General features: G+C 49.9%; 10 protein-coding genes and 2 non-coding genes across 12 annotated transcripts; 4 read left to right on the plus strand and 8 right to left on the minus strand.

Annotated features, from left to right (window-relative positions):
- Positions 1-53: 53 nt before the first annotated feature.
- Positions 54-1,315, minus strand: ASPBRDRAFT_526721 (peptide alpha-N-acetyltransferase complex A subunit ARD1). Its single transcript, XM_067626933.1, has 3 exons — positions 749-1,315; positions 407-627; positions 54-346 (listed from the first exon to the last, which is right to left on the minus strand). The coding sequence occupies exons 1-3, from the start codon at positions 1,116-1,118 to the stop codon at positions 245-247; spliced, it is 693 nt and encodes a 230-aa protein (XP_067481267.1). The 5' UTR covers positions 1,119-1,315; the 3' UTR covers positions 54-244.
- Positions 1,316-3,153, minus strand: ASPBRDRAFT_526713 (PI-PLC domain-containing protein). Its single transcript, XM_067626931.1, has 4 exons — positions 2,510-3,153; positions 1,848-2,447; positions 1,426-1,789; positions 1,316-1,370 (listed from the first exon to the last, which is right to left on the minus strand). The coding sequence occupies exons 1-3, from the start codon at positions 3,069-3,071 to the stop codon at positions 1,569-1,571; spliced, it is 1,383 nt and encodes a 460-aa protein (XP_067481268.1). The 5' UTR covers positions 3,072-3,153; the 3' UTR covers positions 1,316-1,370; positions 1,426-1,568.
- A 1,290-nt stretch (positions 3,154-4,443) lies between these two features.
- ASPBRDRAFT_526751 (SUR7/PalI family protein) lies at positions 4,444-5,881 on the plus strand. Its single transcript, XM_067626934.1, has 2 exons — positions 4,444-5,175; positions 5,229-5,881. Exons 1-2 carry the CDS (start codon positions 4,770-4,772, stop codon positions 5,798-5,800), a joined length of 978 nt encoding a protein of 325 aa, XP_067481269.1. The 5' UTR covers positions 4,444-4,769; the 3' UTR covers positions 5,801-5,881.
- A 1,700-nt stretch (positions 5,882-7,581) lies between these two features.
- Positions 7,582-7,661, minus strand: ASPBRDRAFT_t119. Its single transcript has one exon. It is a non-coding gene; the product is annotated as a tRNA-Arg (tRNA).
- A 387-nt stretch (positions 7,662-8,048) lies between these two features.
- Positions 8,049-8,128, minus strand: ASPBRDRAFT_t118. Its single transcript has one exon. It is a non-coding gene; the product is annotated as a tRNA-Arg (tRNA).
- A 1,210-nt stretch (positions 8,129-9,338) lies between these two features.
- ASPBRDRAFT_194910 (uncharacterized protein) lies at positions 9,339-11,321 on the minus strand (the record flags this gene model as incomplete). The annotated part of the gene is made up of 1 exon (XM_067620806.1): positions 9,339-11,321. The coding sequence occupies one exon, from the start codon at positions 11,319-11,321 to the stop codon at positions 9,339-9,341; it is 1,983 nt and encodes a 660-aa protein (XP_067481270.1).
- A 725-nt stretch (positions 11,322-12,046) lies between these two features.
- Positions 12,047-13,689, plus strand: ASPBRDRAFT_41816 (WD40 repeat domain-containing protein). The gene is made up of 4 exons (XM_067624663.1): positions 12,047-12,127; positions 12,224-12,245; positions 12,302-12,797; positions 12,859-13,689. The coding sequence occupies exons 1-4, from the start codon at positions 12,106-12,108 to the stop codon at positions 13,492-13,494; spliced, it is 1,176 nt and encodes a 391-aa protein (XP_067481271.1). The 5' UTR covers positions 12,047-12,105; the 3' UTR covers positions 13,495-13,689.
- Positions 13,690-13,730: 41 nt separating this feature from the next.
- ASPBRDRAFT_149952 (dynein light chain Tctex-type family protein) lies at positions 13,731-15,213 on the minus strand. The gene is made up of 5 exons (XM_067619315.1): positions 15,117-15,213; positions 14,850-14,927; positions 14,681-14,719; positions 14,494-14,568; positions 13,731-14,427 (listed from the first exon to the last, which is right to left on the minus strand). Exons 2-5 carry the CDS (start codon positions 14,877-14,879, stop codon positions 14,143-14,145), a joined length of 429 nt encoding a protein of 142 aa, XP_067481272.1. The 5' UTR covers positions 14,880-14,927; positions 15,117-15,213; the 3' UTR covers positions 13,731-14,142.
- ASPBRDRAFT_194913 (uncharacterized protein) lies at positions 15,158-16,460 on the minus strand (the record flags this gene model as incomplete). The annotated part of the gene is made up of 2 exons (XM_067620807.1): positions 15,158-15,296; positions 15,619-16,460. 2 exons carry the CDS (start codon positions 16,458-16,460, stop codon positions 15,158-15,160), a joined length of 981 nt encoding a protein of 326 aa, XP_067481273.1.
- A 1,052-nt stretch (positions 16,461-17,512) lies between these two features.
- Positions 17,513-17,860, plus strand: ASPBRDRAFT_29178 (uncharacterized protein; the record flags this gene model as incomplete). Its single annotated transcript, XM_067622627.1, has 1 exon — positions 17,513-17,860. The coding sequence occupies one exon, from the start codon at positions 17,513-17,515 to the stop codon at positions 17,858-17,860; it is 348 nt and encodes a 115-aa protein (XP_067481274.1).
- Positions 17,861-19,498: 1,638 nt separating this feature from the next.
- ASPBRDRAFT_527234 (putative vacuolar transporter chaperon Vtc1) lies at positions 19,499-20,656 on the plus strand. Its single transcript, XM_067626939.1, has 3 exons — positions 19,499-19,951; positions 20,026-20,394; positions 20,548-20,656. Exons 1-2 carry the CDS (start codon positions 19,918-19,920, stop codon positions 20,358-20,360), a joined length of 369 nt encoding a protein of 122 aa, XP_067481275.1. The 5' UTR covers positions 19,499-19,917; the 3' UTR covers positions 20,361-20,394; positions 20,548-20,656.
- A 143-nt stretch (positions 20,657-20,799) lies between these two features.
- On the minus strand, positions 20,800-21,960 carry ASPBRDRAFT_121516 (uncharacterized protein; the record flags this gene model as incomplete). The annotated part of the gene is made up of 1 exon (XM_067617433.1): positions 20,800-21,960. The coding sequence occupies one exon, from the start codon at positions 21,958-21,960 to the stop codon at positions 20,800-20,802; it is 1,161 nt and encodes a 386-aa protein (XP_067481276.1).
- Between the last annotated feature and the right edge of the window lie 2,819 nt (positions 21,961-24,779).

Consider the following 24,779-nt stretch of genomic DNA (forward strand, 5'->3'; position numbering starts at 1 on the left):
TTATACCGGCGTCAACTCGTGGTAATTAGCATGCTTGTTAAACATGAAATTCTAGAACCATGCACCCAACCGAGCCCATACCAATCAATACCAATACCAATACCAATGCCGATAAGGATCTACCAAAAACCGTCGTATAGTATCTATTTTATACAAGAAAAGCAGCCCCCACTCTTCTCAACACCTTAAACCTAAGGAGGGGGAGAGAGAGAGAGAGAGAAGAGAGAGAAAAGAGAGAGAAGAATTACTGAGAAGTAGAAGCCTGCGCCTCATTCTTCTCAACCAAATCACCAACCCCCAACCCACGCCCAACCTTCACCTTAACCATCTTCTCACTACTCTCCTCCTTCTTCCCCAACTCACCCACCTCATCTCCCTCATCCGCATCCTTCTCATCCTTCTCCGCCCGCTCACGATCCTTGCGCTCAATCTCCGCCCAATTGATAAACATCCCCGACAGATCCATGCGCATTGCGTACGCATCCTCCCCATCGGCATAGTACTTGCTCTCCACACTGTCGACCTGGAATCCCAGCGTATCGCGATACAAATGCAAAGCCGCCTTGTTGGATACGCGCACATGCAGAGAGACGTATTGAGCGCGGTGACATTCGGCCATTGCGCGTTCTGTGTATGCCCCGAGAATAATCAGCATGCGCCATCCCACAAGACAATCATCTCCAAAAGAAATAAAAGAAAGGAATATATGTAATAATTAAGGGGAGGGGCCAGGGGGGAGGATACGTACGAGACATCCTCATCAACCTCTCGGCAATACCCAAGCGTCTATGCGTCCTCATGACCGAAATACTCGTGATATGACCATGCGGCACGCCATCCGTCGGCTCCTCCTCCATCTTGGCCAACACGTACCCCACCACCTTGGGGTATTGTTCCGCAGCGCTGCCTGCGCCCTTGTCCGCAGAAGTAGTGTACTTGGTGTAGCCGTTCTTGGGCCGCACCACGGCCACGAAGGATAGTTGCGGCCAGGTCAGTGCATGGTACAGATAGTATTTGAGGAAGTAGTTTTCGGGGAGGTTCGTGATGTTGCAGGTTTGGATGGATGGGAGGAGGTCGATGTAGGAGGGGTAGCTGCTGAGGGGGAGGATGTCGACCATCTTGTTTTTCGCGGTTTTCGGGTTTCCCGTGGGGGTTCGAGAGGGAGGTAATTGAGGAAGGGAAGGTATCGGGGTTAGGTGGTTGGACCCCGGGTGTTGGTTGAATTGAGGAGTAGCTGGGAGATACTGTTTGTGCTCTGTAGTAAATTGTGGTGATGATATTGAGTGCGGAGTTGGTTGTTGGTTGGTGGTGGTGGTCAGCTGAGTGGGCGCTAGCTGGTTTGGGTTAGGGGCATCGGAGTGCTACTTTGTCTACAAGTATAACTGGTTAACTACTGTGTAAAACTTCCGAGGGACAGTTACCAACCACAGAGTACATAGGTGTTCAGGAAACCAGTTTAGGAGATTGATAAAGAATTGGTTCCATTTCTAACTGTACAGTTGTCGTAAATCATGATATGGGATAATCCATCAACTCCATACTCCCACTATATACGCTCTGGAGCAACACTAGAATATCGATGCCATATACTGCACACCTACAATCAGGAGCAGCGTGCTCAACACACTCACCCCAGGCATCACGTTCGACGCTGCAGATGCTGCGCCGCAGCATTTCCCATCCCAGGTCACGTTGTTCATCTCTGCCGCCACCTCGAACACGGACCCGTTGATGTTGCCATAATTATAGTAATCCACCAGGAGGAAGTTAGGCGGCCGGTCCCACATAGCTAAGAGACAAATATAAATTAGCAGGTTACACGGTTCACAGTCAGCGCTACTACTTACCCGTGCAGTTCCGGGCCATTCGTCCCAGACTACCGTAGCCGGAGACCGCGTTGGTCTGGTTGAGCTGGGCAGTGTTAGGGATCAGCAGACTAATGCTGGCAACATTGATGTCGAGGTTCAAGTTGTGGTTGGCCATGTACATCCGATCTTTGGCGTCTTGCACGGATAGGTCGGGCGGGCGCTGTTCCGTGCAAGGGAAAGCAGCGTCCGTGGGAGAAAACGGCGTCTCCCACATCTGCGAGAATTCATCCATGAGCCATGGATAGGCCGTCTGGTTGGCTTGGTAGTCCATGAAGACGACGGCTCGTTTGCCAGACAGAATCATACTGGACATTGTAGGCCAATCGTCCAGCGCCATGGGAATCTTCGAGGGTGTGAACACATAGTCCATGAGACCAGAGTTCTGGATGGGACCCGTGAAGTTGCCGGGGTCTACATAGTCATAGTTGCCTATCATGATGGTGATCACATCATATGGATGGGTTTTGACCCACTTTGTGACCGTCGTCAGATAGTCTTCGAGAGGACCCATGTTCAGAAGGTCGCAGCTGGTGTGACAGAGGTAGAGGGTGTTGTTGACCAGGTGCGTTTGAAACTGCACTGTCCGGGGTGTCAGCAAGATTCCATCCATCGGGCTAAGCTTCGTCGATCGGACAACTTACGCATGCGAATGCCATCGTCCAGCTGAGCGGTAACCTGCAACGCCTGGTTGGCCGCCGCATTGCCTGGCTTGACGAACGGACTGTTATGGGCCGCAACCATCGTGATGTTGGAGTACTTGCGAGCGCAAAACTCCGAGTGGCCATTGCAGGGCTGTGTGTTAACGACCGGAGTCGACGATGCGGTCGACGTCGCTGTCGTGGTAGCGTTGGTGCCATTGACTCCGCCAGTCTGTCCGCCCACCAGCAATGTGAGAGATTGTGACGAGGAAGTCACCGTCGTGGTGAAATTCCCGGATGCTGTTGTAGAGTTGGAGGAGGTGGTTGTCGCGGAGTGGGCCCCGGTGCTCGTGACAGTATGTCCATTGTCGAGAGTCATCGTGGTAGTGTAGGAGAGGTAGTGGCCTGTGGGCAGAGTCGCTTCACTGATGGACGAAGTGACGGTCCCCTGAAGAGTGAGGCCGCCACTGTTGCCGGTAGTCGTCGTAGTAGTGCTATCGTCTTGTGCCAGAGAAGGCCAAACGCCCACTGCCAGGAGCGGCAGTAGGTGAGCGATCAACCGCATGACAAGAGGTCGTCTGGAGTCAAGAGGCCGGTCTGTGGAGGCTCGGAGGTTTTGGATATATATACAGCGGTGTACCTATCCGGAGAAAGCCACACGATGCGATCAGATGCACCAGACCAGGTCCCTGAAGAAGCAGGATAATCACCGGGCGCGGAATGATTGTCTTACGATGAAGTCAACCATGGATGCTGGGCTGGTAAGGTATTTTTAGGTAGGTAAGGTATTGTTACCACGCAGGGTTTCCCGCCTTTCAGGGTACTGGCTACTTTAGGGGGGGGGGGGGCCGATCTCGGCCGCCATTGGTTGCCACCCCCCCTGACTGTCCGCCCCGCTATCCCGGAGAGGAAAGCCTCAAGCTGGCCAGCAGCCGATCTTAGCCTGGATTTCACTGGCAGATCGCCCGCATGGAAAATCCTCCCATTCCTTCCGGCCAATTGGATCACTTTCCCTGGCCAGGCAGCCAGAATTGAAAAAGACACCAGAAGTGGGGCCCATCTGTCGATGACGTTGTTTGAGCCAGTCTTGGCCAACCCGTGACAAAACAGAGTGAAAATGGTTGCCGAAACGCCAGGATAGGCAGTGACTTTTAATTCCAGGCCCTATGAGGGTCGCTGCTAGTCTTTCTTGGCGAGTGGCTCCTGAATGTCGTGAGGATTGCCAGATCAGCCACGATCCCCACTGCATTGGGTAATCGGACAAAACCATCAGCGGCTAATTCATGCCAATCCTCACTGTAGTTCAGCCCATCACCAGCCACGACTGGGGAGGTTTGACGTTGGTCAACAGCGTCCACCCAGTGAGCCCTCTCGATCAACGGGGATTATTGCTGCACTTGCTTCAGAGCAGCCATTACGGAGTAATCCGCTCACGATCGGCCTTCTCCACTCCTTTGCCCACAGCCAGACTACGGCCCAAGAGGGGGAAAGAGGCAGGGAAAGGAAAGAAAGTTCCTGCCACCAGCGCAAAAATGTTCCTATCAGGGTCTAGACCAGCGGTGCTGCTAAGAATACCTGCTGCGGCCCTGAGACTGAGACTTCCTCCCTGAGTAAGATTATTGAAGCCGCCAGCGTTACGAGTTGTGTGAAATTCTCATTGTTGTTTTTTATCGTTATTGTCGTTATTGTTTGGGTTTTATATTCTTCCATATTTTCTCCTTCTGGTTGGCTGCCAAGGTGTCTAACTTTTTTCAACCTTAAAGCCCAATTCAATTCCACGGCGGATCAGATCAGTCGGTAATCTCCAGTCATCCAACTTGTGTATACGTCGCCCTCGCCATCCACTTTTGCTTGCCCTTTTTCCCTTTCCCTATCCTTTCAACCCCCCTTCCCGCCATTTATTCCTGTTCCTTGCTCCCCTTTTTCCCTCCCCCGGTTCTCTTCTGGATGTATCCGCAGCTTCCTCTCCTGATCCCGTCAACCTAAATCCGTGGTTGCCGGTGTTTCCCACCCCGTTAGTCCCTTCTCCCTCTCGAATCCTGGCACGTGGTTCTCGGGGGGCGTAAACGTCATCCAGTCGATGTCTTCCCAGATCTCTTCTATACTATTAGAACTTGACAAGACACCCTGCTCTTGATTTGGGTCTCTTCTCCATCTTCGCTGCCCATTAATCCCTCCTCCACCCTCTTCGTCTATTCTCCGACTCAATTATCCGAAAATTCCGGGCCTGTCCTCTCCACAGCCACGTGCTTGACAGTGGTCCATGGCAAAGCTGCCCCTGTTCAGGAAAGCTCCTGCACGTCCGCAGGCCGGTCGGAGCAGATCGAAGGTGCTTTGGCATCGCATCCTTCGTTCATTTTGCTATCTGATCGCCTGGATCTTTCTGATATTGGTCTGCATTGGCAATGTCGCCGATAAGCCTGTTCTCCGACAGACCTACTTCCTCGAGATCAACCTTGCGAATATCATCCCATTGTCCACCCCCAATGCGGTCCTGATCAATACCATTGCTCGCACCATTGGTCTGCACGACTTTTACCAGGTAGGACTATGGAATTTCTGCGAGGGTTATCTGGACCAGGGCATCACCCATTGCTCCTCGCCCAAGCCACTCTACTGGTTCAATCCCGTCGAGATCATCCTCAGTGAACTGCTATCCGGCGCAACGAGTACGATTCCCCTCTTAATGTGAGAATGAACCCATCACTAACAAATATCGCAGTCGCTCTTCCTGCCAACATCACGTCAGCTCTGCATATCGCCCGCATAGCCTCACACTGGATGTTTGGTCTCTTTATCACCGCTACCGTCCTAACCTTCATTCTCATCTTTCTTTCCCCGCTCGCTGTCTCTTCGCGGCCTCCTCAAGCCCTCTCCTCTGACCCAGTGGTCAATCAAACCCACCCGCAACATCGCCGTCGTACCTTTGTGCTTCTCCGTTCTCTTCCGTTCCTCATCCTAACCTTCCTGGCCGCTCTCTTCACCGTTGTCGCCTCCGTCGTCGCAACAGTCATGTTCATCATCTTCCGCAACGTCTTCACCTCCGCCAGCGAAGACCTCAACATCGACGCCTGGATCGGCACTCGCATGATGGCGTTCATGTGGATCGCCTCCGCCTTCAATCTTTTTGCCTTTATCCTTCAGCTGGGCTCCTGCTGTGCCTCCTGCTGTGGTGGCCGCAAAACCCGCAAGCAGCTCAAGCGCAATACTGCCGGCATTACGAGCCCGAGCAGCACTGGCTCCCCTGATGTGCGTGAGAAAGAGCATCCACACAGCCCCGCCACTACGGAGTGAATTGTTCTCTCCCTATTCCAGACCACATATGCTCTCGCAAATTGTGGTCCCCTTTCCTCCTCTCATCCAGTAGCGCCGCGATCATGAACCGGATGAGGAAAATCGCCTGTACGACGATGACAAATAGAACATAAACGGTGTGAGCATCGCAGGGGCCCACCATTATATACTGATCTGCATATGTATACTGTACGTCTTTTTGTTTGGCTTACCGTTCTGGCTCGGTTTGTGCTGTATAGACGCGATGGATATAGACTGGGGCATACCCAACTTAGACAGGGTTCGGTTTTGGGTCTGAGTTGAGCTTGTGGCTGCCTCGCTTCCCTTCTGGGATATTGGGAGGGCGCTACGCATGCCACCCGGCTGCATAGGTTACGATCTTTACGACTCTATTATGATATTATGAGTGTGCGTATTTTAAGAACATCAATCCAAACAGTGAAAAAAATACTAGATCTCGAATAGGGTTTGTATTTCACTAGTAGGGTAATATATCATGGTCAACGAACTGATAAGTATTGTTGTGTCACAGAGTACTGGTCTCGTTATTCAAGCGATAGATAGTATGAAACATTTACTGATCGCCAGAACATAGTAGTATTAATCCAACCACGTCAATAATCAGCCCTGCTGCCTACACTGGTATAGAGATGCAGCTAACTCCTAGCTATAACAAAAACAAAGTAAAATAAGATAAATAAGAAAATAAAAAAACGAACCCCATTCACCCTCATAAAAGCTCTATAAAAGGATGGTCAAATACACTGTAGATGCTCATACCCAGCTGTTATGGCACTAGTAGTTCTATGGACTGAATTATACTGGTCAATTACTACCGATGCGGGAAATGGTAGTAATCTTCGGTAGCTTGGGAAGTATCTTCGGAGCGTGGTCGTCGGGTGAGTCTTGGAGGCGGGGACCAAGATAGATAGATGGTTTCAGAAAGTGATTTTAATCGTACGAAGATTACACGATCAACCAGTCGCTGGACGGTGAATACACAGCCTTATGACGCCTACTCTTGGCCTTATTGGAATATCCTGATATTCTAAAAAACTTACAGTCTTGGGGTTTACCACTATCCGAGTCTACTAAGCACCAACTAATCCTTCGGTCATGCCAGATGAGGCATCTGCGATTTTCATACTACTAGCAGCGATTCATCCTCAACCATGCTCGGTGTGCTTGCATGTGGTGCTGGATCCTATTCCCTGGGGTGTTGTGCTGCTGTGTCTACTGCTTTATATTTTCTGTGATGTAGTAGTATATATATAATATATACTCGGGCGGGGCAACAGTGAATACTAACTAGTACTACTACCAAGTATCTCGGCGGTTCAGAGGAAAACGAATGACAGGGCGACGTACTGTTCTAGCATGAGCAGTAGCATATACCCTTGAAGCATCTAACCAACAGTCTACTGACGCGATTATTCAAGGAAAGAATATATATCTACTTAAAAGGTAAAAGAGACATACTCAAAAGTGCCCGACCTTAATTAAGTTGTCCGAGAGTAAACAAACACACCGGCCACCATGCCCAAAGTTGCGCCGCGGCGGCCGCCCACACCTGATTGGCCGAGCCCATATTCTTAGCAAAAAGGAACACATCTGATTGGCCAGCTGATTGCTACGGTCGCCTTTTTAGACCACATGAGCACAGCCGGGCTATCAAAGATTTCCACTTTCCCCACCAAAAACCACTCATTTAGGGCCCGCTCTGCGCGCAACCCAAACCTATGTCATGAAGGTATCAAAGAATCCGCAACAGAAAAATTTTAAGCCCCTGGTGGGGCTCGAACCCACAGCCTTAAGATGACCAAATAGAAGTCTTACGCGCTACCGATTGCGCCACAGGGGCTTCCTTGGTGAATGACGGCTCCATTTTTATGTATTATTAACTTGCATTCACTGCAACCAGTGTTAGATTGAATAAAAGACCATTATGTGAATAAGAGGTGTGAATGAAGTGAATATAACATAAGTAACAATTTATATAAAAGGAAGAGATTCCTTCCAACAGTGTAAAGCGGATGAAGTAACTAAAAAGAAGGTGTGGGAGAGATCCCAATTCCGGTTTGAAGGCGCAAAGTGAACGAACACAAACACGCAAGTCACATACATACCTTGCTCGAGGGGTGAGTTTATGAGACTTTTTTTTACCAAAAATCACTCATTTCGGGGGTGTTCTACACACACACCCACATACTCGTGGTCAAGGTACCTGAGAATTCCCTGCCGAAAAAAAAGCCCCTGGTGGGGATCGAACCCACAGCCTTAAGATCACCCAGTAGAAGTCTTACGCGCTACCGATTGCGCCACAGGGGCCCCTTGGGTGAAAGGGTCTTCCTAAGATTGGCCTGTGGTGAATGCATAAGAGCCTAGGAACTACCATGACATAAGCATCACAAAAGGTTTGTCCAGCAGCTTTCTGCTTATGCCACACCCTGCCGCCTACCCTGAACGGCTACTACCTACCGCTTTAGTCCAACCTATGCCTGAGGCGACTTATATAGTGGCCTCAAGACAATAATCAGGTAGAGTTTCTGCATATACTAAAAACCAGCCCTTACCTAATAAGGCAGGCGGTGGATGCGAAGCAACTGGTGGTAGCAACGGTGTCAGACCAAAGCTGGAAAAACAGCTCGCATGGACTCGGAAAGATCCCTATTGAACGAGAAGCCCAAGCATGTGATAACTCAAAGACTGACATCGACTGAGCCTTGATATGTAGTATAACTAGTCCTAACATTCAATCAGCTCTATACGTGACAAAGAGTAGTACTAAGAAAATGAATAAAAATCTTCAGAATTTCCTGATAGTCCAAACACTCTAGCATCTCAAAGACACTAGAATCCTTGAGTAGTCGATATAAATGCTGATTTCGGTGTTGAAAAGCTGGTTAAATATCAGAATTGAACCACCCTTTCGCGTGAATCAGGAATCTTCTGAGCCAGCCCACGTCGCAACTGAGATCCCATTCACTGCAAATACTAGAGAAATATGACGAAGTGAAGGGGCTCTCTAGTGTCTACAGCAGGGGAATGCAGCTACTTTATATATATCTAGCTTGTACTAGCTAGTGTTTGCACATTCGATAAGTTCCTTCCTCCTCTTTCTACATCTCTGTCGTACTTCCTTTGATCTCTCGGTTCTTTCCTACATATCAGCCTTCCACGCCAGGCTTCTTCCTGCTTGGTCTATCGGTTACTTTCAACAGCTGAGAGATTGACGGCTGATGCCGCTTCTAGATCTCGGAGCGGGTAACGTCTCGTGACATCTGTGTAGGGCCACGCGAGGAGATATGGAAGGCTGAGGTCTCATACTTATCAGGGTTGCTGCGACACGCAGTGCATCCTCCCAAGGCTGGCCTATTTCTGTCTCGACAGATTTACCGTCGCCTCTACTCTCCTCTACCTTATATATGCCTTTACCGTGAACCTATTTTGCTTATTGCAGACCTTTGAACCGGAATACAGCTCTAAGAGCGAGAGTGCCGTACAGCCCAGCCTCTCATTAAATGTATGTGAATCTTGATCATCTAAAAACATGCTTAGGACTATCCCCAGCCTGGGCTATAAGTACATCACAATCGTGCGATCTGGATGTGGCCGTGTCTGAAGCCAACTCTTGCTCCATCATACGAGCCAAGTCATCATCGTTGTTATCCAACCGATCGTCCGACGCAATCTCGCAGGGGTCCCTTGCTGGTACGTGGTTGTCCCGGCTCCGCTCGGAGTCATGAGGCCCACCCGCAGGTTTTAGAGAACCTTGTCGAGACGCTGGGGTTACACTGAGGCGGAGGTTCTGATTGCCGACATCTCCGTCCGGCCCTCCAAGCCAGCTGTACTTCTTATTTCGCAGTGACTGGAGCATCCCCGCGCGTCGTTGGGACTCTTCCTGCTCTTCTGGGGTTGGGTTCGCTGCAGCTGACACGTCATCGCCTGTTTCTTCCGTCAAGTCGATTGTGATCGGCTCCTCGCTATTGCCAGCATATGCATTCGGTGTAGAAGTAATGGATTGTGGGTGTGAAGTCGACGGTGGTAGAGAGGCCGCGCTCGAGTTGGCCTGGCGTGCCCGCGGAGGCTTGTACCCATTTGGTATCGGGGCCACTGCGGGCATTTGCTTCTGATGAATGTCATATAGCAGATTGTTGTAAATCGTGCCGAGATCATGCAGCTTGTTCTTCCACTCGATAGTCTCCTGCTTGTACTGCTCAACTCTTTGTTGGTGTCGGGAGCACACACGTCGCAGCATGGCATTCTGCTCAAGTAGTGTTTGTTGTTTTGTTTTACCCGTCGCCGGATCCACGGCCGTCATGTCAGACGCCAGTGCCCACTCCTGTTTGTACTTGTTGCGCTCCAGCGTCAGCTGCTGTACCTTATTCCGCAGAGTCGCAAGGCGCAGATTTGTCCGATCATCCGACACTTCGATGCACCTGACATGAATATTCGGAGCTGATGGCATATATCCCAATGGACCCCCATAGACTGGATAGGGCGAGACATACTCTGGCTCGGCAAAAACTCGTTGCAGAGCTTCGCGGTTTGTGCTGTCAACAATTTCTTGATGATCAAGAGAGAACCGTTCCTTGGTGATTTCGCTGACCGGGGGTAGGACATGATCGGCCAGCCCGAAGGGTTGATCGAACATGCTGCAATTCGCTGCCATGTCTTCCTTGCCCCCTTCCCTATTGCCCTCGCCCTGGAGGTCAAAGCTGAAAGGAAACTCGCTGTCTGGAATGTCCAATGAAATGTCGCCCGAAGGGTCTTCAAACAGAAGGTCTATAGGGTCGAAGACGGCGCCAGTCGACAGTTGTTTCTCAACATCGCTTGGCGTATGGGGGCCCGTGCCTCCTTGTTCAGGTTGCCCAGAATCTAGAGATGATAACGAGGGTGTTTTATCTGGAGGCTCTATGGTCAGATCTTGCGAGATCTCTGTGACTTGCCTTTTCCTAGGCTGGTCCCAGGAGGTACATTCTTCAGGGAACGCCTCGTCGCCATCTCGCTTCCGGGGCTGCAGGACCGCATCAATCTCTTGCAGGACAAGTTCGGAATCGAAGAGGGGGTCGTACAAATCCTCCGCGGTGTGATTGGAATCGTCGAATGCCGAAAAAGCTATCTCTAGCTGCGGAGAACGTGTCGCAATATCTATCCACGGCTGTCGGGGCCCGACTAGCTCTGAGTCGACCGGGGGTTGTTCTTCTGAGGATGCACAGCCGACTTCCTCTTGTTTCCCATCACTGTGACTGTTTCGGGTATTTCCGAGCTGTTGCGTGCAATTTTGCGGATCGGTTGGGTTTTCTGACGTCGTGTTCACATCTCTGGTCGGCGAAGATCGTTCTTCATGCTGGGAAGACTTGGTGGAGAGCTGCAGCTGGGACCCAGGGGGAGGTGTAAGCCCCAGATCATTCACGTGCAGATGAGATAGCGATGGGGAAGATGGAAGGCCCTCAAGATCATGAAAACCGTGGGGGTCTGGAGGACAGGTCTGGAAAGAGGTAGAAATACCTTCAGCCATGCTTCCATTCATCCCAGCGAGAAAAATCAGGCCCAGTTCGGAGACGCCCAAAATGAATGTGTACCCTGCTATGCCGTTTGGTATTATTTCCTAGAGAGAGGTGGCGATGGCACTTAAGAGATGAAGAAGCGCTCCATCTACTCATAGCCCAGCTCTGCAGATGGTAAGAATGAGGATATCCCTCGCTTCGAGACTGTGAAGCGTACCTCTTGAGAGCAAGTTTCCAGGTCTCCAAGCGACGTCGATTTGAGACTTGTCCGAGGGGATATACCGACGATAAGTAGGTAACGAGGAGAGCCAGCAGTCGCCTCAGGTAAATAGCCTGTCAGCAGGCTCAGGCTAGCCACTGGATACGCGCCCTATTGCATAATCCGGTTTGGGCGCAGCAAATGTACACTTTGGCCGATCCTGCTGAGAAACAAAATGCCACACGTGTCCAGGGTGCTCGATATAACCCTCTAACGAGTGAAAAAGACCAGAAAAGGTCAGGTCAAGACAGCCACGCAGAAGTAAAGAAGCAAAGAAGTACATCGCAGTAGAAAAGTTTCCCATTCCGTCCAAATTTAATCCGAGACGATGCTTGCCGCCTTTGACACCGCCCTATGCACCGCTCACGTGCCCCACATAGTGTCCGCCCGCCAAGCTAAACCGCTGTGACTTTAAGGCCGGCAGGAAGCTGACCGGCACCGCATCTTCTTTACTTAGCAACTGGCGACTCCCCAGTTCCCCGTCCCTCCTCGCCTCTTCTGCGTCCTTGCTTCTGGGCTCGTCTACAACCTTCAACATGAGCGTTATACTTTGCACTGGTATGCAATGTCCCCGGCGCTAGCTGGTCTCCAATGTCTTCTGTCCGTCGCAGTGGGAATTGACTGACCAATGTTCTATAACTCGGTGATTTACAGCGGGCTACGACCACACCATTCGGTACGTCAGATTGTGTTACTTGCGCCCCGAAAGCTGACATCGCTAACTTGCGCCAGTTTCTGGGAGGCTTTGTCGGGGATTTGCTCGCGCACTATACAGCATCCCGATTCCCAAGTTAATCGCTTATGCATCACCCCCGACAAACGGTACTTGGCAGCCGCGGGCCATAATAATGTCAAGCTGTATGACATTAAATCTACCAATCCCAATCCGGTCATGACCTTCGACGGCCATACAAATAACATCACTGGCGTCGCTTTTCACTGTGAAGGGAAGTGGATGGTTACCAGCTCGGAGGACGGTACGGTTAAAGTCTGGGACACCCGTACAGGCAGCCTGCAACGCAATTACGCGCACAAAGCTCCAGTTAACGATGTCGTAATCCACCCAAACCAGGGCGAGCTTATTAGTGGAGATCGCGCTGGTATTGTTCGGGTTTGGGACTTGGGTGAAAGTGTCTGCACCCACCAGTTGATTCCCGAGGACGACGTCGCTGTTCACAGTGTTAGTGTCGCAAGCGATGGGTCCTTGCTTTGCGCTGGAAATAAGAAGGTAAATAGGATTATTATGATCTGCTTGTCTTCAGCACTGACTCTGAGTGACCGGTTTATAGGGTAATGTCTACATCTGGCGCATGATCCAAGATGCCGAGATAACGCGCATCGTTCCGATATGTACCTTCCAAGCGCATAAGGACTATCTCACCCGCGTGCTTCTCTCCCCAGATGTCAAGCATCTTGCAACGTGCTCCGCCGATCACACGGCCAAAGTATGGAACCTTGACCTTGATTACCCGCCGGCCAAAATTGCCGCCGCCAACGCCGCCAAGGCCAAGGCCAGAGCCATCTCTTCACCCGAGACGAATGACACGCCTTCTTCCCCTGAATCTCCACAACACGTGGACCACACATCCCCCAACGGCACCGACATTGAAGCGAATCCATTCAGTCTCTTCCAAGCAGCGACACCTGTCAACAACGAACCCCAGCAGACCTTCCCTGTACAACCGGACGGACCCCCCATGGACTCCGCAACAGGGACACTCTTCCTAGAGACCACGCTTGCAAACCACCAACGATGGGTCTGGGACTGCGCGTTCTCCGCCGACTCTGCGTATCTCGTCACAGTATCCAGCGACCACTATGCCCGCTTATGGGAGCTGGCTTCGGGCCAGATCATCCGGCAGTACAGTGGCCATCACCGCGGGGCGGTATGCGTAGCGCTGAACGATTATTCCGAGCCGCGCTGAGATTTGTGTTCTACATTATGAAGCTGCCTGGCGGCAGGTGTTTGCGTCTTTAACTTTTCTTCTTTTCTTCCCTCTTCTCTGATCGGCTTGTCTTTGTATGGTTCAGGGCTAATGGTCAGCATGGTGCCTGGTTTGGAGCTGGAGGCACGAAGGCGAAATCGCCTTCTGCATTGGAGTTCAGGTTTTGCTTGATTCCCTGTGTTGCGTCATTGGATGTTAGCGAGTTATCCTGGTTTGATATCCGTATGTATGAGTTCATTGTATTGGCCGGTTTCATGGCTGTAATCATTTTCAACGTAGCCATCGATAACCCTTGATTCGTTACTTGTGTAGTCATACCACAGGAACGTAATATCAACTGAAATGACAGATTCCACACCCATACCATACAGATAATATGACACCAGAGCTACTGCACGTAAAATGAAAGGCAAGAAAGTCCGGAACAAAAGGCCACCCACCAAATTACAACAAAGCACACCACCCAACAACAATCTCCCTCCTCCCCATAAGACAAACCAACCACACAGAGAAAAACCAAAATAACCAAAAGACTTTGAGAAGCTCCTTACAATTCATTACTCTATATAAAAGAAAAGTCCCCCAACTAGCCATTCCAGTTGTAAGAATAGAAAATAGATAACCCACCTAACCCAGCGCAAACCACGTTACACTAACAACAACATCCAGACCCCGTTCCTCAGCCCCAGGATACTTGAACGTCCACATGCCATCGCGGTTCACATCCCAGAAAGCACCGGACGCAGAGTGCATTCCGCGCTTGCCGGTGTTGCTGGTCGCGCCGTCAGCGGCGGCCGACTTGTCGATTAGGCCTTGTTGCACGATGGTGCTGTTCACGGTGAAGCGGTAGGGAGGGGCGGTCGAGGGGGTGGAGGGGGCGGTGGCGGTGATGAGGGCTTTCAGGATGGTGTTCTGTGTTGATTTGATTGAGTGGTTAGACTGATGTAGGAGGGGATTGTTATAGGAGGGGTTAAGTACAATGATCTGGGAGTTCCAGTCGCCAACTCTGGTGTGTTCGTATTCGGTCACGTCTTTGAGGGCAGTGTCGCAGGCCTATATTTGGGAATAAAGGGTCAGTGGTTAGCATTGGTTTGGGGAGAGAAGGTGTAGTTGTTTTGTTGGTGGAAGCGGGAGCTCATGGATGTGAGGGTATGGGTGGACGCACCTCGGTGGCGATCTTGGTCAATTCAGGGATCGGAACGGGCTATGTGAGTCGAAAAGTAAGTATATTGTAACGAGTTGTCCGTCTGGATAAGTACGCCAAAGGGGTCGGATGACGTTCCGGTTGCGGGCTATCCAGGTACGATGATGGCACGGGGATGGTGGTGACACACCGAAGAGGGGGTTGCAGCGTCGACAGCCATTGTGAATGAAAGGATTGGATATATTCCTGGAATATGTTCTGTCTGAGGCTTGGAGGCTTGCAGTTAGTGATATTCGCGTGGGTCTGGCTGCAGATAGGGATGTTCGTCGGGGGGAGAGTTCGATAACCATGGGTTGCTGGAGATGCGATTGTGGGGGGAAGGACAGGCAATGCGGCTCCGGGGCCGGCGAACCAAGCAACACGGAGTGATAAATTGGTGGATAAGATGGTCACTCACTCAATGCAAGATGCTATGCTATGCTGGTATGCGCGCAAGTGTCAAGGCGAGTGCGACAGCAGCGAGAGAACAGCTAGTGGGTTGGTGCTGAAGAATGAATGTTTGGGGGCTCGCCGTCGACTGGCATCATGGCTGTCCGCTTTGCGCTTTTTGATTGGCCAGCATTGATACGCAGCTAGGCTGGGAGGAGTTAGTGTCCGGTCCAAGATCGGACTAGCTGATTACTTGGTTGGGATTAGTGCTCTGTCATGGTACTGGTTCATCTTTCACCAGCTGCCATCACAGCCTACAAACAAGCCAGACCAAGGTTTTCAAAAGAACTGTAGCATTATGTGTGCTACCGCTGACACATATCTACAGGTGCTGTAGACTAGTCGCTTCTGCTTTAAAGATTATGGATTCACTCCCTGATGAACTTGTTCAATTCTCACTTCAGCTGCATCATCTTATAGCGTACGGAAAAGAATATTCATCAGGACTCCACATGCAATCTGTCACATACTTCTCACCTTCATTACCCAAGTACGACTGGTACCATTGCGATTTACGGACATCCATCCAGAAAGTTTTGACATCTTCATGTCTACCAAGACGCTGTCGCAACAACTCTCTCCATTCACCGTCCTCCCCGGTAGTAAAATCCCACGTATTAACGAGATACTCATACCATACAGGACAATATGCTGCAGATTCCCAATCGATGATACCAACAAGCTGTCCATCTTTGACCATGATGTTTCCAGTATTAAGGTCACCGTGCGTGAGGACATAAGGGGTACATACAGGGAAGCGCTTCATCAAGTCATCCTTCTCTTTCTGGGGCAATGGTAGTCCACGGCTGACAGCATCCCGAAATTGAGAGTCCGAGTGGAAAGGCCCCTGGAGATTTGCGTAATCAAAAACCGAGTATAAAGGGCAGGCGCCTCCATCAATGCTTTGTATACTTGGCGACGTGATGGCGTGAAGTTGCTTACACACGGCGGCTACCTGGTCTGCGATAGTGGCCTTTTGGTCCGCGGATAATGACGGCCAGGCACTGTTAAGTGTCTCACCGTCCAGTCGTGTCTGTAGCAAGAAGTAGCTCCCGCTTTGATCGACCCAGTCACGGACAGCTCTTGGTGCTGGGATATGGGGATAAGCTGCAAGTAGCTCCAGCGCTTGGGCTTCGTTCTTCAGATGATCTGCGAATTTAGGGTATCCCTTGAGAACTAAGTCAGTGCTGATCGACCATACGCCTCCTGCTCGTGAGCCGCGGATAAATTTGATGGGATTGAACCATCGACGTAGCGATTGCTCCTCCAAGCTGCATCCACACTTGTCGAAGCCAGTGTATGTATCGGTCATGGTGTAGATTGATTGAGATTTCTCGGGGTAAAAGAGGAGTGGAGGAGCTCTAGCTTAATGTCAGAGAGGATAAACACGGAGACGACCAGTGGCTTATGTCACGCCTTCAATCAAGCCATACAGGGAACACCAATTTATACCTTGTGTCCCTGGCATCGGGGAAGCGTTGTGCTAGAATAAAAGCGGAAATTGCCTATTGATAGGTGTTACTTGGCTTGAAGTGTGGCCCGTACATTGTATAGGAATATACATATATTAAATATGATGTGGCTAGTAGTACCGCTGAAAAAAAAATATGTTGAATTTACTATAGTATCTGTTCTGCAGTCGAATTCACATGTTTCTGTGTGCATAAGTAGCACTTCCTAAAATTATCTTCATTTTCGGGTGTAATTGAATCATTTCCACTCTGTGGGAGGCTTTCCTGTGTCCAGAAAAACCCTTTGTTCGACCAAACCATAGATCAACAATGATTTAGTATTATGTGGAGGAAATGGCCATGAAAGCCATCCAGGGCGCCTAGAATAATCAAAAATTATGTCCACTACCTATATCTACTATCAACGCAGATACAGATGAGTACTTGTATCTTCTGCAACACTCCGCGCATTCCCTGTCAGCAATTATGTTTTAATACCCTGTACCTATTTTATTTTATTTAACATTTTTATTACCTATTCTTGTTTCTTTCTTTCTTTCTTTCTTCTTTTTCCTTATATTTTTATTTTTTACCAGCCGTACGAAGTTGCCTTGTATCCTCATGATGTTGTAAAGGCAATTAACTTCCTGCACCGCAGCCCTAATCAACCGGAAGAAGCCAATAAAGCGCACGTTGTATCTCACAAAGGGTTCTCTCTCTTACATATCTGGCAGTATAAATAGAACGTAGAGGTAGTACTAGCAATGCCTCTAAGTATCCAATAGAACCTTGCAACCCAGCAACGATATACCAATCACAACCGAAACCCTACCAAAGATAACCACGAAGTTACATACAGATATCTCCAATCCACAACTTACAACACAGCCCATCAGCATCCTGGACCTTCAACATGCAGTCGACCCAAGGTAACGAAGCAGCTCGGACAAGAGCAAGAGAGAAAGATCGCAGGTATCAAGACAAGTGTGCTTCTATAGAGAAGGAAGAACTCTTCCCGCTTCTTGAGCAACGATTCGATATGTGCAACAAGGTCTGCGGCAGATCCGATGTCGAAAGACTTAGAGAACGTGTTCGGGATGCATATCAACCACACATGACTCCACACAAGATCTCGGAGATAATTAAGGTGGTGGAACAAAACATCAGACACTCCCTTTTTCAGCGAACCCCGGAGAAGTTAAGGGGTCATTATAATCAGTTCAGCCTTGAAAAGCTTTATGAGAATGTTGCACGTCTTTAGGGCGTCGTTGAGTCTCTGGATATAATATGATGGGTTTCAAGAGCTTCTTAGAGGACTTCCTGAAAATTTCAATATCTGACTATAGTATTTATTTAATGCTAAACAAATTCTTGAAAGTGCTAGTTCCATTGAATGACTGGTTTTACGTACTGTCTGTTGTAACGAGGAATTGCCTGCCCTTAACTTAATGCATCTCTCTGTCCATGCACCATGCAGTCAACCCAGTTTGCAGCAATTCCCACATCTCTACCTGCACTATGACGAATCTACTCCGGGGCCTGCCCCTTAATCTTCACATAAGCTCACTTTACGTCCTCTAGACCGGCCATGCCAGCCAACCTACGCTGAATGAGGGGATAGAAATCCAAAGACAGACCCGCAAAAGAATACTGTTTTACCCAGGGCTCAAAATGATAATCCACAGCGGTAATCTTTTCAGGCATAACGCTCTCTCCATTCGTTTTCTTCAACTGCCCTTCAAACACCCCGAAGCAGCGATAAACCTGCGCCGTATATCTATCCAGTGCATCCTGATTCTTAACTGCATGGTAATGGCTTTTGAATTGATTCAGTATCCGCAAGATGATGATTATGGTTTACAATCTACTGGACAGAGGATCTTGATATTTCGTAAGAGTACTGCCACCTGAATGATGTTTTGGTTTATTCATTGATCTACTAATTACTATGGTAGGCTTAATAATAACCCTCTGGTGTTCTTCACTGTCCTGTTGCCGAATAATATCTTCGATGTCATAAACGTTGCGCCTTAAAACTCCACGGAATCAAAGTTGGAGACATACTCCCTTCTGCAGCCATCTATTGGAGTCGGTGGTACTCAGGATCGTGGTTACTTGGGTCTTCCGGTGCTACTATCAACGTCTGTTGGAGTAACTGTATCATAGTATTTATCCTTAGTATTTGGTACTATAAGAAACTTATTATATGGACGGAACTGAAGTAAAGAACATTCAAGCACTGTACCGATCTCCGAGAACAGCCTTTCATGAACGTGTACAGGGTCTCTAACAGGTCTCTTGAAGATGCTGAAAGATCTTCTTGGGTGTCAATATCAAAGGTAATCGTTACCAACAAGGTCAATAACATCATCAGCCATGAAGATACCTGCGTACTCCCAGAATCCCACATGAATGCTCAGATACACATGGGAAGGCCAGGTCTCCCACGTACAAGGAAATAAAAACACTTCGTGCTATTTCTGCCACACTAATATAGATCCATCAAAATGGTGCTGCACACTTCACCGCACTAGATCCTGACAACCCACCGCATCAGCCTGAACAAGTTGCGAGAGGGCTGCAGGAAATGAATTCCGCTGCACGGTAGATCCGTTCTTCTCTCTTCTCTCTGTCCTCAGACTTCTCCCCTGCCTAAGAGCAGGCTACCATCGAGTAATAACCGAAACGAGGTACCACTCGAGTAGGATACAGTTAGTACCCCAGACCAATCGGTACCAGCAGCGGAATGAATGGCCCGCGGCGGGTCCAACCGGGCAATCATAGCAACAGGATGCGGCACGTGCGCGCTACCCGGCGGTGAACTCTGGCAGAAACAGCCGCGGCGCGTGACACTAAACTGGAAGCGGGCAAAGTGTCGGCCGTCAAGCGGGGAAAGAGAGCAGCTCGTCTCGATCCAGTTCTGGTACTGAACTGATTACCGCTGGCCGTTACCAATCATGGGCATTACATCAAACTCCCAAGCTTAAATCTCTCTTCCCTCTGCTTGTTCTCTCTCCTCTGGGTGAACTAACTAACCTAACGTTAGTTTGGTGTCTTATCATCACCACTGCAATTAGTTACTTCTCTGAAAGCCCGTGCAGAATTCTCTTTTCTCTCTCTCTCTTTTTTTTTTCTCTTGTTCCTTTCTCTCTTCACCCTTCCTCTCTATCTTCTACCTCCTACTTCTCTTATCTTTCTCAGACCAGAAACGAGTCACACGACCTGCTGCAGCTCTTCAACTAGCTCCTCCTCCTCCTTCTCCCTTGCTATCCACCTTCACAACCACACTACACCACACCACACCACACCACATTCAAAATGTCCTCCCAACCTCTCCTCCAAACCGCCCCAGGTAAGCTTAATACCTTCCCCTCAATTCCCTCCCCCCAACTCAATTAATACTAATGCCTGAAAATTAAAATCCAGGCAAAAGAATCGCCCTCCCCACGCGCGTCGAACCCAAAGTCTTCTTCGCCAACGAGCGCACCTTCCTCTCATGGCTCAACTTCACCGTCATCCTCGGCGGTCTCGCCGTCGGTCTCCTGAACTTCGGTGATCGCATCGGCCGTATCTCCGCCGGCCTCTTCACCGTCATCGCCATGGCCGCTATGATCTATGCGCTGGTGACCTTTCACTGGCGCGCGCAAAGTATTCGCAAACGGGGCCAGAGTGGCATTGATGATCGCTTCGGACCGACGATTCTTGCTATGGCGTTGTTGGCGGCTGTGGTGGTGAATTTTGTCTTGAGGATGGTGGAGTAATTCATTCCTCTTTTCCATTCTATTTCCATTGTCTGTCTGTGTGTTTGGTGGTTTTTTTTTTTTTTTTTTTTTTTTTTTTTTTTTTTTTTTTTTTTTTTTTTTTTTTTTTTGGAAGGGTGCTATCAGTTAAATATGTGGTGATAGGAAGAGGAGGGAAAGGAAGGCATGATCGGTGCTGGTCACTGGTTTTGTGTATGGTGGTATTGAATGAGTATGAATGGCTAAGTTGCTAAGGGGTGAAAGTGGAGGGAAGCGGATTGTGTATTATTTGTTTTATGCTGGTTTGAGTAGTGTTGAGCATTCTTTCCTACGAGTCTAGACTGTGCTTCAATTTGCTGTCAAAAGTCATCAATAGTACCCAATGAGTTCATATCCATTTCAATCAGGTCTCCAGCTATATACATATAGTAAACATGCCACCAAACAACTCTGGTTGCTACTAATTAAAGTACCCCTCGTCAATAAACGTCTCATAACTCCAATAATCCTTCTGCTCCCCCTGACCATCCACAGTCGCATTCCCCGTAAACTTAGCCGTCCAATACGAACTGCCCTGCGAAAAGTTCCTCCATGTCTCCAACCCAGCCAACACATTCCTCTTTCTCAGCGCCAACGTATTATTATACGTCGCCTGAATCGCCCACTCGCCCACAAACACGGGGAATTTCCCCGTACCGGACTTCTCCCGCGCATCCGCAAGGATATACTCGGGCAGATTCTCCGACGACGAGTCCATATGCTCATAGTAATAGTGATGCATGTCGAAGACGAGGTTCGTGGTCGCGGGGAAATCTCCCTCCCAGTATTGCGGGTACTTGAAACTCCCCTGGAACATAACGGGGATGTTGGGATTCACGGAGGAGACGTGTTGGATGACGGCTCGGATGTATTTGAGGACCCAGGCGGCGCCGTGGTCAGTTAGGGCGAGCGGGGTGCCGAAGACGACCATGTTGGTGTTGTTGTCGGCGGGTTCGTTGATGGGAGCGAGGGTGTAGGATTGCGGGGATCCCGAGTGTTGGATGAAGTTGATGACTTGGTCGATGACTTGGAGGGAGTAGTGGAAGTTGGTCTCGTTGTAGAACCAGTCCCAGTGGCCGGTGGCTTCGCCGATCGTGAGTCCGTTTACGCCCCCGGGCAGGGAGTGGGTGTCGATGACGATGTGCATGTTGTACGTGGTGATGGCGTAGTCGGCGATTTCTTTGAGATAGGCGGTTTGGTTTCCCGAGTAGAGCTGCGAGCTGGGGAGGTCGATCCATGCGGCGTAGGTTGTGGGGATGCGGAGTACGGTGATACCGGCGGAGGCCAGCTTGTCGATGTCGGCCTTAGTGATCCAGGTGGCGTAGCGATGCTCGAGGACGGGGCCGCATTGGGTGCCGAGATGTTCGCAGAGTCCCCATTCGTCTGAGGCACCGCCGGAGTATTTCGCCCAGAATTGAGTGTCGATTGTGGACTCTTGGACGAGCCAGCCGCCGAGGTTGACGCCGTTGCCTTTGAAGGTTCGCCAGTCGATGTATGAGGAGTTGGAAGAGCTGGTTAGGGGGGCTGCGAGGGCGGACTGCGCACAGCCCAGCGCAGCGAGGAACCCTAGTAGACTGTACATTGGCTGCAGACTCGGAGAGAAGATAAGATGGTTTGGGACTCAGTGCTATGACTTCATTCTATCGGCTTAGTTCTAGCACTTCTTATATCTCGTCCTTTCTTGTATGCTGCCGGCACATGGTCTTCGTCCCGGACCGAGACATCTGGATATTCCGACGAGCCATTCTTCAGCTAACTCTTAGTCGAAGGATGCTCGACACTGAGCCAAAACGCTATTCGACGGCAAGGTCCCATGTCGGGCTATCCGAGAAGCTCAATAAGGTCAAGCTTGTCTGTCATTTGACCAAAGGAGTAAAGGACCGAAGGCAGCTGTAATAGCGAGTGCCGGTTAAATTAGCCATGAAGATTCTCTTCACTAGCTACGAACCGTAGACCAACGATGCGCAGGAAAATTTCCCGCGTGACGAATTAGTTTGAATGTAGTGCGGGGTGTGGGGAAATAGGCAATGGACATCTTTTCTGCAGTCCGAGCCTGAGCAACATCCGAACAACGGCCTCCGCTCTCGCTCAGATGAGGATCAACACGCTCAAATCCACCCTCCTTTTGAACCGTAACTCGGAATTTCCATGCCTCGGGATAACGAGACCCGATGAGACGGTGAGATTCTCGGGTGTCCCGACGGCAGAGGCACCTGAGGCCAAGAGATTACCGTGGTTATAAACCGGGAGCACCCAACGCCTCTCTCTCAGCCTTCAGCATGAATCTTCATCGCCAGCAGATGGGAGCACACTGCCAGCAGTGCTCGGAAAGCAGTGTTGACCAATCAGCTTTCTCTGTCGGTCATTGCGGTGCTGGTGAGAGGCAACTCAGCATGAAGTCGAAGCGACAGGCTGGTGGAAATGTCGGCCTCAGGCATGAACCTCTGGGCCATTTCGGGGGCATCCCAGTGTGATCCAAGAATCATAGAACCCTTATTGTGGGAGCGACGGGTTTCGTATTGCCCCTCCTCTCTGGCAGGAATCCCTTAGGGGGCGTCTGGGGGTGGAGAACCAAGGAGCAAGCGTGCCATGAAGTAGTAGTGTTGGCGTGAACTCAATCGCAAGCTATGCTGTGTGGCTGGTGGAGAATGATAGGCAGACGAGGATGCGAGTGGATGATGTAACGATCCTTGCTCAACCGCCGATCCCGGGTCTGATCTGCTGGTGGACGGAATAAAAGGAGGAAAGACAGACGGGTGCGAGAGTGAGAGAGATAGTGGGAAGGGAACAATGCCCATGTGTAGTGAACCTAATTTCGGGTGGTTGAGGAATAGATCCATGGAACTACGAGCTGTCTGAGCGAATTGCCATCCGTGGGCAGTGCAAAGAGGTCGTGGTAGCCTGAATGTCTGACTGGGGCGTGTCACAGGGTTTTTAAATGGATCTCTATCATAGCAAGCAGATTGGGAGGTATAATTATCAACTAGGGCAGTTGGGGAGGACAGTACCTAACTTAGTGTCTGTCTCAACTTTCAGACGAGGGTACTTGACCGGGTAGATGCAGCACCGTAACGAAACGGGGGTTTTCATACCAGTACGGGTATGGGTAGGAACTGGAAAGAACGAAAACCGCCCGGTGTATGGGCTGTATGGGATGTACGGTACTTCCTGACGGGCGGCAAAAGACCCCCTGCTAGAGCGGTTCTTAGCGCGGACAATACCCCGGCCATCCATGGCCCAGTCCAGGCCCGGCATCACATCATGGCTCCACTCCCTCAGGCAGTGATTCGACGTGTCATCCTCCCTCCATCAATAATAGCAGCAGCTGTAGCAGCACCCGGCAGCAACCAGCAGCAGTAGTACAGTAAGTACACTGTCGCAACTAGCAAGTAGCAAGCAAGCATCTCGCTTTCTGATGGTCCTTTTGTCGCCCGGTTTGGTGTGAATGGACCATCACTTTCCTCCCCTGTCACAAGTAGTCCCTCATTGTAATCATTATGAGAGAATCTCTCATCTCTCTCTCTCTCTTCCTCCCCCAGCATATCTTTTTCTCTTCACCACCCTCTTCTGCTGCCTCCCTTGAATACTTTCCATTCCCGTTATCCCGGGTTCTTCCCTCTTCTCCCAACTTCTTTTTCTGACTTACCCTTTCCACTCAACCACAAATCCTTCGTCTTCCCAATTAACCTTTTTTCGCCTCTCAAACCGGTTTGGTCCCTGGTCGGACTTTCGTAAGTATTGAAATTCCCCCTCCCCATCGGGTTCCTAATTATCTCCCAAGTCCCAATAGTCGCCTTTTTCTTAACGGTCTTTTCCCTCCAGGTTGACCTGAACAACAACATAATTATTCATGATTATGATTATTATTTTTGCTGCTATTACCACAACCGTTTTCTAACCCGACAACGTCCGCCCTCCTTCGTCTCCCTTGGTACATCCTTTCGCCCTCTCTCTCTCGTCCTCCCTCCCTCCCATCCATTCTTCTCCCTCCCTTCCTCTCTTTCTCCCAACTATTCCACCCTCAACTCTACGCCACTCTCTCAATCCCTCTCTTGGGCTTGTTTACCTACTAGCCTCAAGTGCCACTATTCTTTCCACCTGAACTACTATCCACCACACCCAACTAGATAACTAGTATCTGCCACTGGTTATTATTAATAGATTACGCCACCGCCCAACCTACCATCCCGTGGGAACTGGGACACTTGCTACTACTACTACCTCACTACGATCTATCCAGCAGCGCCTAGCCGTGGATCCGCTTCAGCTGGTTTCTCCCCTTCCCGGCGTGCATGTGACCTGCCTGGGAAGGAGGTTCCTCTTTAGGTTCTGCTTGATAGTTTGACGCTGTGTCTTCCAGAACTCCGACCGGCCTTTATTCTTCTACTGGTCTTTGTTCAT

This window comes from Aspergillus brasiliensis (genome assembly GCF_001889945.1).
Source record: "Aspergillus brasiliensis CBS 101740 unplaced genomic scaffold ASPBRscaffold_4, whole genome shotgun sequence".
Taxonomy (NCBI): Eukaryota; Fungi; Ascomycota; class Eurotiomycetes; order Eurotiales; family Aspergillaceae; genus Aspergillus; species Aspergillus brasiliensis.